This window comes from Podarcis pityusensis (genome assembly GCF_964106645.2).
Source record: "Podarcis pityusensis genome assembly, chromosome: 14".
Lineage (NCBI taxonomy): Eukaryota > Metazoa > Chordata > Lepidosauria > Squamata > Lacertidae > Podarcis > Podarcis pityusensis.
This window is the reverse complement of record NC_138039.1, coordinates 14,074,030-14,086,296: the sequence shown is the minus strand read 5'-3', so window position 1 is coordinate 14,086,296 and position 12,267 is coordinate 14,074,030. Positions and strand designations below refer to the sequence as shown.

Below are 12,267 nucleotides of genomic sequence, written 5' to 3'. Positions count from 1 at the left end.
GGAGGCTAACATGCATGCCAAGTGTATGGGGAACAACATTCCCTCCCCCCCCCACCTTTTCTCCTTTTCATATTCTATTTGACCTAAGTCTGCTAGTCTCAGCTGCCTTTACAGTTGACATCACTCAGTTCTCAGCTGGCCCTATAGGGCTAATTTAGCAAGGGTGACTGCTTTCTTTCTCTCTCCACAAAGCTCTGTGCTTCTACAGGCTTTGCAATGTTTCAAGCGGCCTGCCCCGGCCCCGGTTTTCACCATAAGCATTTATTTTGAGCATCCCCCTGCTCCGTGCCCGGCTACACCGCTCTCATCTTAGCTGGAGCTCGAGGAGAGGGATGGCTTTTGAGCACCGGAGAGAATTGCTCTTCTCCATAGCGTTTCAAAGAAATGGCGGGAGGAGGGTTTGTGTGAAAAAGCAGCTGGGCCATCTGTAAAGGAGACGTCCACATTCATGGAACAGCTTGTTTGGAAGATGCTGGAGTGTCGGAAAATATGGGATAGATGAAAGAGATGACTTAATTGCACAGTGCGTAGTTAAAACTATGGGATTTGCTCCCCCGGGAAGTAGTGGTGGCCCTCAGTGTGGTTTGCCACTGTAAAAACAGGATGCTGAACTAGATGTGCCTTTTGCCTTATCTATCAGGGTTGTTCTTATGCTCTTACATTCATGCATTTGTGTTTCTTCGCTAAACTGTGTGCTGTATTGTAAGGAAACATTGCAGCTGAGCTTGGGCTATCAAGCTACTCAGAAGGGAGTCTGAACCACAGCACAGTGAAGGGGAGGCCCGAACACCTGAAGAGAGGCCAAAGTGAGATATAAGGAAGTTATTTGGAAAACTTTGAAAATACCTGCCCTTTCTTCAGTGAGCTCAGAGGGTATAGATAGTTCTTTCCTCATTCTATCATTTCAAGTACCCTTTGAGGTTGTCTGGCCTGACCACTGGTGCCTGACCCAAGGCCTGCCATTTTGCTGAGCGTCTCACGTTTCAGAAAGCGCAGATTAGGTCGGTTCACTGTTCTTTGTGAACTGAATTGTGTTTCTCCCCCATCGCTAGCCTGAAGCATCTGCCTCACACTGCCTAATGGTAGGGCTGGCCCTGAGGCCATTTCACCACCAGAGGTCTGATCATGGGCCTTCAAATAACAGAGAAGCCAAAAGGAAGCAGACAGGGATTCTGGAATTCAAATGGAAAAGGAGTGGGAAATGTCAATATTTGCTTATTTGTCCAATATCCAGGACAGAAATCAGTCAGGCAAACGCAATCAGTAGTCACTGTTGTTGCTGCTTTCAGTCCGCAATTGATATGTAATTGATTAGGTTTTTTGGCCATTGCATTTGCATCTCACATTCTTTGCATTGAAACAAATGGCATGGAACAACATAATGACAGCATAACTTATGCACTTAATGTAATCAGTTACACAGCTTACATAATTCTCCATAGCAGAAAGTGAGATGGCTAAAGTACTTTTTGGCGGAAGATGAACTGCAGTGGAATGGAAGCAGTGCTGTGTGTGATGAGTACAGGGTGGGATGGGAAATGATGCCTTCTCACATCCTTCGAGACAGAGTCTCTTCCCCTTTGCCTCGTTCTTCACATCTCTCGTCTGTTCTTGCCACCTCCTCTCCCCCTTGGCGAGCACAGTTTTTGTTTCCCAGCTGAATGAACAAGCTGTGAATCTATTGCTTTCGGTGACCACTTTGGTTACATGTTATTTTCCACTCCCCTGCCTTGTGTCTGTTTCCAATTTCATGACTTAAAAAAATTACACACACACACAAAACATAAAGCCCTTTTAGGCAACCCGCCCCCCGTATGTCAGTAAAACACTTAGCAGATCCTTTCTTCCACCATGCTGGAAATAACAACAGGAAGACATTGCTTCCTGCATTTGAAGCCTGTGTAAAAATCCAGATGAGCTCCTTCAACCACCATTCCAAACATCCACCCCCCACTCCTCCTCCTGCATCACCCTGTATCAGAAGAGATGCTGCACGCAGCAAACTTCCTCTCTTTCTAAATACGCTGGAACAAGAATCACTGCAGGGGCTGAACTATTAGATTGTCAGACACAGTGAATGTCAAAATCTGCCCAGCACGTTTGGCCTAGATTAACGCCTGTGTTCTCCATGTGCGAATCCATACTCCAGCAAAAAACAGAAAGAAGCAACTATTCCATTCTGAAATGAGTTGACTGAAGCCATCATTTTTATTTATTTTTTGGAAAAGGCACAACTGAAGAATTGCCATGCTTCATTGGGCCAACAGTCTGCCTTGGCCAGGGATGGGGAAACTGGTGGCCCTCCCAGTTGTTGTTTGGCTCCAACCCCTTCAGCCCTTACTGGCACAGCCAGTAGTCAGGTATGAAGGGAGTTGTAGTCCGACAGCTTCTGGGAGGGCCACGGGTATCTCATTATGGTGTTCTGCCTTTGGAAGAGGTTGCCCATATGCTGCGGGGAAGCTCAGAAGCTGGGCAAGATGGTGATCTCCATCCCGGTTGTTTGCCCCCAGTGTCTAGTGGTCAGAGGTATACAGTTGTACCTTGGGTTACAGATGCTTCAAGTTACAGACTCCGCTAACCCAGAAATAGTACCTCGGGTTAAGAATGTTACCTCAGGATGAGAACAGAAATCGCACGGTGGTGGCACAGCAGCAGCGGAAGGCCCCATTAGCTAATGTGGTACCTCAGGTTAAGAACAGTTTCAGGTTAAGAACGGACCTCCAGAACGAATTAAGTTCTTAACCCGAGGTACCACTGTACTGTCTCTAAATATGGAGTTCCATTTTGCAGTTACAAGCAGGGCCTGCAGCAAAATGTTGCAGTGTGGAGTGCTCCCATTCAGGGTGACAGTCAGACATGTCCATTCTTCCTCCTCAATAGTCAATCAGTATTCTGTGCCTACTCTCAGTCCTCATTTGGCTGTTTTTAGAGTTCCGCCCCCAGCTTTTATGGATTCCTCCCTGAAATTTTCTGCCCTTCTGTCCATCTTTTGGTTCCTCCAAGTCTACTGCTACCCCAGAGCCCTCATGGGAAGGGGATGCCAAATTTTGGCCTCGCACAGGGTGCCATAGTACCCAAGTCCACCACTGCTCTTGTGCCTCTCCAAATGCATCTCCTGAGGGACAGTGACTTGGGGTGCTGCAGATGAAGTGGCAGTTGATGGAAATCAGGGATCTCCAATGGGAAAAGTCTTCACACAACATTCCAGGTCTGCTATGGAGCATCAAGTCTCAAGCCTCCTAGTTCCTATTCTTGTAAGCTCTCTTGATGGAGCAGAGGGAAAGTCAGCTGGAACCTGCTCCCAAATTCCTTGCTTCAAGCCATGTTGTTGTTGTTTAGTCATTTAGTCGTGTCCGACTCTTCTTGACCCCATGGACCAGAGCATGCCAGGCACTCCTGTTTTCCACTGCCTCCCGCAGTTTGGTCAGACTCATGTTTGTAGCTTCGAGAACACTGTCCAACCATCTCATTCTCTGTCGTCCCCTTCTTCTTGTGCCCTCCATCTTTCCCAACATCAGGGTCTTTTCTAGGGAGTTTTCTCTTCTCATGAGATGGCCAAAGTATTGGAGCCTCAGCTTCACGATCTGTCCTTCCAGTGAGCACTCAGGGCTGATTTCCTTAAGAATGGATACGTTTGATCTTCTTGCAGTCCATGGGACTCTCAAGAGTCTCCTCCAGCACCATAATTCAAAAGCATCAATTCTTCGGTGATCAGCCTTCTTTATGGTCCAGCTCTCACTTCCATACATCACTACTGCGAAAACCATGGCTTTAACTATACGGACCTTGCTTCAAGCCATATGCATATGCATATCTTTGTGTGGCACCATCACCCCAACTCTTTTTGACTCCAGGACAGGAGCCATTGTAATCATAGAGTGGAAATAAGTGAAAATATATAAGTGTGTGCTGACTTCAGAGTTCCATGTACCTAACCTGCCAAACCAAGGATCAACTTTAGGAACCAGATTGGTGGTACAACGTTGGACTGTTGAGCTGAGATAGCATCGTCTTGCCCAACCCGGCTTTATATGCTAGTCAAACCTTCGCCAACCTGCTGCCCTCCTGATCTTTTCAATGACAACTCCCAGCAGTCCCAGTCAGCATGGCCACTGGGATCAAGAGATTTCAAATAGAAGAAGATAGAAGGCTCCCTTCACACTGACATCAAGTTAACGTTGATTTATGCACTGCAAATTTGGACGGATAATTGAGGAACCTCCCTGGCGCCCTTTCATATATAGTGTTTGATCCACCCTTTCTCAAAGTAGTGTGGAATTTGCTGGACAACAGAGAATGAGCTGTGAAAATCTGCTTGGGGCCATATTTCAAAAACTGTCAGATCTCGATGACTTCAGATTTCAAACACATACATTAACGGGGAGAATTTCATCAGCCTCTGCCTTAAAAGAAAACAGGCATTTCATGGGTTAATCCATTACTTATTGCTGACAGTGTTCATATGCAGCATTGGAGACCAAGTGACATAAATTAGCATCTCATCTTAGACCCAAGAGTAGTTATTTCCTTCTGGGTGATGGTGATGGTAAATAAATAGCCCTTAATTACTTTTTCGCCTGTGCTTCCATTTTGGTATTTAGATGGGAGCACATACAAAAGCTTTAAATGTAAGGTAACCTCCTTCCCCAATGTGCTACAGTTGCCCCTTGCTGCAGCCTGCCCTATAATAGCAGTATCCACTTCCAGCAAGCAGCCATTTATCTCCTCATGCAGAGGTGGGAAGTACCATACAGAACAGTACCTTTTTTCTTTCCTTGGAAAGTCCTATTTCTATGACTAATAGCTGTCTTAAGTCAGCAAATTTTGGTGTTTGTGGCACCAACTTCCTTCACTTGAAAGCAGGGATGTTGGGGAGTTCCATCAGAAATGGGAGCAGAAATTGCTGCAATTCACATGTTCATCTGAGGTCAGCAACAGAAATTGTGCAAGTGAAGACAAGTGGTATTGGTTGTCTTTTTTTTTTTTCTTCAGTCCTCAACATTACACACATAATTGCATTATTTCCTGCATTGTTTCTATTCTATTGATATTGTTTATTTATTATCAATTTATATCTTGCCCTTCTTCCTGCAGAAACTGAGAGCAGCAAACACATCAATAATAATGATAACAATCTTTTTAAAGCATTCTAAAAAAAGTTGAAAATATTCTAAAAACATTTTCTTAACCTCTGATCTCAGAGTTGCCAGGAGTGTTTTGATGTTTTTCTTCCACTGAAATGCATTGGCATTTGTGACATAATTCATTACATTAGTTTGGGTTAGAGAGAGAGAGAGATGAATGACGTAGATTTTAGCGTAAACTGATCTGTAGCAGAATGGAAACGGCGCTGGTTATGTGTGGAATACAGGACAGAATGAAAGTTGCTGCTCCCTACATCCCCGCTTGTTTGCCAGCAGTTCTCTTCCTTTCTTGCCTTTTAATAACATATGAGTCACATGTCTGGGATTGCAACAGGGATGTGGACAAAAAATAGCCATCCCTCTGGGCTCTGACGGAGGGCACTGCTAATGCAAATAAGGATAATCTGTAATATAGGATCATAGGAGTATAGAATTGGAATTTGTTGGTTTGTTTAAGGTGGAAGTTCAAATCGTGAATTTACTAAGTCACACCTTGTATTAAAGTACTGGGAAGCTATGTTATTTCTGAGCCGAAATCTTCCTAGTACAAGCAAAGTGTTTCTGTTTCAGACATTGTGTATAGATTGGCGTTCACGGGATAGCTGTTAATTTCAAAATCAACGGAGTTGTCAGCTCTGATTCGTCTTGGAGTGTCACAGCTGTCTCCTGCCACAAATAACTTTTCCCCTCTCCCCCAGTTCACTCTTGATGGGCTGTTGCCTCTGCTCATATTCTATTTTTATTTGACCTGAAGCCAATTACTAATACTCCTGGAGACAAAAATGGACCTGGCGTGCCTTCTGCTCCTGGCCTGCTGAAATGATTGATATCTCTAGGAGGCTTCCCCCCTCCAACCCCTGAATATTGAGCCCTCCCTCCACCTTTGCCTTGATTTATACATTGCCTTTTCTACTTTAGTCCTGGATCAGTTCTCTGACAGCTCCTTATGATTTAAAAATGAAGCCTGTGGAGCTGGGGCCAGAGCTAATTTTCCAAGGTTAGGAAGGGTGATCTTGTGTTTCCCTGAAAGAGGATATTAACGTTGGTAATAAATGAAGGAGAGAGCCACTGTCAGAGGGCTTCATTGGGGTGCTGGTGGACTTTTTGAGGACATAAAAGGGGGCACTTTGGAAAACCGTATGAAGTTGAGAGCACTGGGAAGCATGATTGTTGTTTATATCCTGGTATTCCAGGTGTGGGAAACCTTTGGCGCTCCAGATGTTGCTGAACTATAACTCCCATCAGCCCAATCAAGCATGGGCAATGTCCAGGGATGATGGGAGTTGTAGTTCAGCAACATCTTGAGAGCCTACATTATTCCGTGTCACATAAGGTTGGTTAAAAATATGACTTACTGTATTTTTCCGTGTATAAGACTATATTTTTTCCTAAATTTTTGAAGTTTAAAATAAGGGGTTGTCTTATACACGGATAGTGCATAGTGCATTTTCTTAATTTTGGGTTTAAAAAATAGGGGTCAACTTATACATGGGAACGTCTTATACACGGGAAAATACAGTAATTTATCCATGATTTTCTGCCCTTCTGTCCATCTTTTGGTTCCTCGAAGTCTACTGATACCCCAGAGCCCTCATGCCTCCTTCCCAGAGCTGGGCACCTCCTTACCTGCCTTGGGGAAGGCCCACCTGAGGGCAGGGAAGGGGATGCCAAATTTTGGCCTCGTACAGGGCGCCATAGTACCCAAGTCCACCACTGCTCTTGTGCCTCTCCAAATGCATCTCCTGAGGGACAGTGACTTGGGGTGCTGCAGATGAAGTGGCAGTTGATGGAAATCAGGGATCTCCAATGGGAAAAGTCTTCACACAACGTTCCAGGTCTGCTATGGAGCAGCAAGGCTCAAGCCTCCTAGTTGCTATTCTTGTAAGCTCTCTTGATGGAGCAGAGGGAAAGTCAGCTGGAACCTGCTCCCAAATGCCTTTCTTCTAGCCAACGTCACACTGTTCATGCAGAGGCTGTTCTTACTGGACCATGTCAGAGCTTCATTGTCTTCATGACCATGACAACTGTGGGGCTGTCTTCAGTTTGCAAGACAGTTGGAGGATAGACATTGGTTGCCTCTGTACTTTGTTGTGACAGCTCCAGATGAGGTCGAGCACACTGTCCTGTCTTGGGATCAGTTCAGCTTTTGAGGCCTGAGGACTTCGTCATGCTGCTTGGAGCTATCTGATCTACCACACTTGACTTTCATGACTAGTTTGAAAATGTCCAGGGGGCCGTTGGTTGCCTTGGTGGGTCCTAGGTCTACTAAACACATTTTTGGATGAGAGGCTGGGGCTTATGGCACTTAAAGAGGCAATAGGGTGTCCACTCCTTGAAAAAGCCCTCCCTGGATTTGGAGGATTAGGATAACTACTAAAGGTAAAGGTAAAGGACTCCTGGACAGTTAAGTCCAGTCAAAGGTGACTATGAGGGTGTGGTGCTCATCTTGCTTTCAGGCCAAGAGAGCCGGTGTTTGTCCATAGACAGTTTTCCAGGTCATGTGGCCAGCATGACTAAACCACTTTTGGCACAATGAAACTCTGTGATGGAAACCAGAGCACATGGAAATGCCGTTTACCTTCCCACCACAGCGGTACCTATTTATCTACTTGCACTGGTGTGCTTTCAAATTGCTAGGTTGGCAGAAGCTGGTACAAAGCAACGGGAGCTCACCATCGTCGTGCAGATTCGAACCACCATCCTTCAAATCGGCAAGCCCAAGAGGCTCAGTGGTTTAGACCGCAGTGTCACTCACATCCCTACGGGATAACTACAGCCTGGTCACAAATACCCCTTTTTGAGTATGGTGCTTGAGAGGATGGCAAATCCATTCCAGTTCGAGTTCGGTCTTGGGTATGGGACTGAATTGGCCTTGGTATTCTTAAAGGATGACTTTTATCGGCTGGACTGACTTGGTTAGTTTGTATTGGAAGGCAGTGGTTCCACTCCTACCTACCGGATCATTCTGAGAGATGTGGCATTAGTGACTATACCTCAGCCACATGTCTGTTATTTTTTGAGGGGCCACAAGGAGCCATCTTGTTCCCAGTTCCCATTTCCCAGTTCCATTTTCCATCTATTTGAAACCACCATGAGCAGTCATTAGGAGACTTGGAGTCTGATGTCGTTAGTTTGACAGTGACCTTACTTTTACCCAGGATGTGATTTTGAATTTTTTTAAAAAAACACACATTTGCTTCAGTCCTAGGCCACCAATTCCGCTGTCCCTGCTGTTAACGGAGGAAGAAGCAGGCAACATAATTCAATCATTCTGGAGAGGTTATCGGGTAAGAGTCATCTATAATTATTTTGTTTGATGTTGAATCTGTGTGACTGCGGAGGCCCTGGGGAAAACCCCTTACATAAATTCTAAGTAGCAGGTGCTATAAATAGCCACGAAGACCCTGATGGTTGGCTTGTGTTTGCATAGAAGCTGTCTCGTGCTGGCGATCTTTTCGTGGGGAGAAGGAGGGGGCAAGCTGCTGTGCTTTTATAAATAAATAAATAAATAAATAAATAAAGATTAACCCGAAACAAAGAAGTTCAGAGATGAAATGGGCTTCATCAGGGTGTGAAAAGCTTCCTTGCTCTAACTTCCATTTTTTATGGTCCCTTTTTTTTCTGGTGGCAAGAAGACGTCTGGAAAAAATCCCCAAGTCTCATGTCTGAGCATGTGAATCAGCACAGAGGAGGGAGGGATCCACTGAGGCACGAGAAAAGACATAAATGAAGGAACGGGATGCTGAGCTGTTTGGGAGGAAAAAATAAAGAGGGAAGAAGAAGAAGGATTATAGGCCTGTGTACAGGGTGTGCTCAGGCTTGCCTTAATGCCAAAATAGTGGCTTTATGGGTCCCTGATGTTGCTCAACTATAGTAGAGCGCTAGCTCCATCGTGGTGACCAGGTTGCTTTTCCGCATCTGCATACAGGTTGAGGAGGGATGAGAGAGCTGTTGAGACACAAAATAAATGTCTGTCTTTGTGGAAAAGGAGGCAGGAGCGCTTGGGGGAATGGCCTGGGGCACGCCCTTGAGCAGCAAGCACCACCTTATCTCTGAGGTTTTGCCGCTTGGAGGGTCCGTTGCTGTTCTTTGAGGTGAAGTAACAATGTGGGAGCCCCATGTGTCCCTCTGCCACAAAAGCAGCCCCTCACCTCCACATTTCTCTCTCCTCCAAAGGTGGTGAGTGGTAGGCTCCTTGCGAAGCAACAAAAACATGCTCCCACTTTTGCAGAGGCAGCTCTCCCGCCCCTCCTCGGCCTGCATGCAGAAACAGTTTGTATTTTTTAAGTAAAAACATAAGAATGTTTGCTTTCTTTGTTTGATGCATGAAAATAATGCCCTTTAGGATTATGTGCACGATAAATGTTCACCTTAAAAATATTCCCTGTGTTCACAGCCTAATGGTATGTGCTGTGCGTGCCTACGAAAAGGCTAGATCGGGAACAAACTAAGGAAAACTAGAAACTAACTAGGAGTATAGGCTTCCTCATGCCACACATTCACGATATGTGTTTGGTTTGTGAGGCATTTCTAAAATTAATGTGCACGTGATATGTCTTCAGTGACATTGCAGTGCATCTTGAGGTACTCATCTGGAGGAAAAAAGCCAGAGAAGTCATAAGAATATTTCATTTTCTGTCCATTTTTGTATTCAGTGGTTCTTGCTCTGCTGTGTAGCTCTGTGATCCTCTCCACAGGATCAGCTCATTATGGAGTCATTTTGGTAAGCTACCTTTAGTCAGATATGACTGAATCTGTGCTCTTTTATCTGAAAGCAGCTCTACATTGACCAGGCTCTGATACAGGTTATCTTTAATATTTCTTCTTATGAGCAATAACAATGCTACTGTCAAATGTGCATTGCATTAATTATATTAGGAAGTTTCAGCTGCCTGCTGAGGGCCTTTTTTGCACAATTCTTTGCTGATAAATTTGCTCAAATTCAATCCAACCTGGCTATGAGAGATAGGAACCTGTGTCACAGGCTTCAGGAGTAGTCACTTGTAGCAGCTTCATGGATTGGTTTCAGCCTAGTTTCCCTCAAAGTTGTGAACAATGTTGGATCCATAGGTTTTCCTAGAAGAATTTGGATCAAAGCCGGAGTCCTTGACTCCTAGAGTTGCAAGGGGCCTTTGAAGAACCATCTGCAACCATCTTTCCAAAGTTGTCTTCAGAGTTGTCTCCAGATGTTTTGTACTACACCTCCCATTGACTATCGGCCATGCTGGCTGAGGCAAATGGGAGATGGGAGCACACCAGGTTGAGGAAGGCTGTACCAGTTTTTCTCTGACTTATTTCCCATCTTGGCAAGTTGGTGTGATCTCGTTGGGCCACCGGCAGAAATGGTGAATGCCAAATTTGGGGAGAGCTTTCTCTGCTTACTTTTTAAAAAGCCAACTTAGTGTATAGTTGAATTTAGGTATCTTCTCATCCCTTTGTAGAAAAGGTTACCAAGGTTGTAATAGCAGAGGCACATTAAGATTATGTTTTCAGATCAGGATTCCAACCTGGCTTTGAGACTGAGAGGGCTTTGGAAGTCCTGGTGGGTGATCTAAGTCTAAAGGTTCAGAACAGCGCATGAAATAAGCAAGGAGATTTGTGCAGGTGTAAAGCCCAAGACAAAGTGTCCGTGCACCGAAGCAGATCTGTACAACTTTGACCTACTGACCGAAAGACAACTTAATAGGCATGCACGATAGCCCACCTGAGGTTCCCTGGAACAGTTTTACTGCCTGCTAAGGGCAGGGTGGACATGTTTTCATGACGGACTTGTGGACTTCCTGGAAACATGACACTGGACTAGTAGATCTCTGATTGGGCTCTTCATTTTGCTGCTCTTTTGGTCAAAGGAAAGTATGTGGAGTTACTATGTGGACTTAAAGGTGATGGGGAAAGAATTCTGCATGCACTCTCTTTATGTTTTTAGACCAGGAGAAATTGCATGTGTGCCACTGTTTCCCTTGCAGGAAAGAGCTACTCATCTGGGCTATGTTACATGTGCATCCACAGAAATATTTTTTGGCAAGGGGGAATAACACTCCAGACAAATGACTTTGCTGCTACCTCTTGTATTTGTGTTGACACTTACTCCCAAACAGCAGCTACACTGAAATGCTGGATACCATCACGTTTTCTATTGAGGAACAGTAATTTCTCCATCAGGGAATACCAGCAGAAAAGCAATCCAAAAGTCTAGATAATGGGTGTTTCACTCTAGCCTTATTGGCTAGATCTTCTTTCCTAAGTATTAGTCATTGCTGTTACTTCATTCACTGGCTAAAAGACAGTGCTTGCTGCTGCTGCTGCTTTCAGTCCAGAAATGATACGTAATTGATTGCATTCCTCCTACCCCCATTTACATTTGGGTTCCGTTTGCATTGAAATGAATGCGGTGGAATAACTGAACGACAATGTCATTTTGCCACAGTGGGTAGCGAGATGACAAATGTAGTTTTTGGCAGAAGACAAACTGCAACAACGCTGAAACAGCATTGCATCAAATACAGGGCAGAACAGAAAATGATGCCTTTTTACATTAGTAATTAATAATAATAATAATAATCACTCTTCAAGGTCCGCTGTGAACCTGAGGTTCAAGAATTACGCCAGTGGCAGAAACACTTGAGGGAGACAAAGAACATTATTAAACGTGTGCGAGAATTCTGGGCCAAGCAAGAGAAAAAAGGTAACTTTCTCCTCCCCCCCAAACAGGATGTAAATGGTACAGCTGGAACATTTTGTTAAATGACCAGTTATACTATGGTTAGCCAAAGCATCCTTTTGTTCAAGCACTAGAGATGGGCAACACTGCCGGTTAGGTTTTTCTCATTTCTCTAGTCTTCAGTTCTCCACCTTTCCAAATAATAATAGCATCAATATCCTTTAAAGAAAAAAAAAGGAAAGGAAGTCCTCATGTAAATCAATTGCCACACATTTTCAGCTGAAACTTCATGAAGGTTTTCGAAGCAGAACTACTGAACAAATTAGAGATGTGAGTGATCTGGTTAGTATATGGATCCTGAGATGCATAGAAGTCTGTCTCAGGCGAATCAGGTTGGCCTTGCCCGAAAGTACAAATTTGCTTGAAAGTGCAGACAGTGACTTTCTCCACCATCCCTGGAGG

The 12,267-nt window shown here is 44.6% G+C and overlaps 2 protein-coding genes and 1 long non-coding RNA gene across 7 annotated transcripts in view; 2 read left to right on the top strand and 1 right to left on the bottom strand.

The window, feature by feature from the left end:
* The window catches only part of IQCK (IQ motif containing K), a 35,080-nt gene that overhangs the window by 11,620 nt on the left and 11,193 nt on the right, over nucleotides 1-12,267 (top strand). For 3 of the 4 annotated variants that reach the window (XM_080981252.1, XM_080981250.1, XM_080981251.1), the window contains 2 exons: nucleotides 8,347-8,431; nucleotides 11,718-11,829. In XM_080981252.1, coding sequence (XP_080837378.1) covers nucleotides 8,347-8,431; nucleotides 11,718-11,829 — 197 coding nt within the window. The remainder of the gene's footprint in view (nucleotides 1-8,346; nucleotides 8,432-11,717; nucleotides 11,830-12,267) is intronic. The other variant, XM_080981253.1, reaches the window with a different exon arrangement.
* LOC308463137 lies at nucleotides 2,186-7,392 on the bottom strand. Of its 2 annotated transcripts, XR_013979473.1 has the most exons (3): nucleotides 6,771-7,392; nucleotides 3,786-4,403; nucleotides 2,186-3,309 (listed from the first exon to the last, which is right to left on the bottom strand). It is a non-coding gene; the product is annotated as an uncharacterized lncRNA (long non-coding RNA). The 2 variants fall into 2 exon arrangements; XR_013979472.1 differs by having other exon boundaries at nucleotides 3,786-7,392.
* Nucleotides 3,419-12,267, top strand: part of LOC308462972 (acyl-coenzyme A synthetase ACSM3, mitochondrial-like) — a 313,063-nt gene continuing 304,214 nt past the window's right edge. The window contains exon 1 of the mRNA XM_080981076.1: nucleotides 3,419-3,438. Within this exon, the coding sequence (XP_080837202.1) occupies nucleotides 3,433-3,438 (6 nt within the window). The 5' untranslated portion in view covers nucleotides 3,419-3,432. The remainder of the gene's footprint in view (nucleotides 3,439-12,267) is intronic.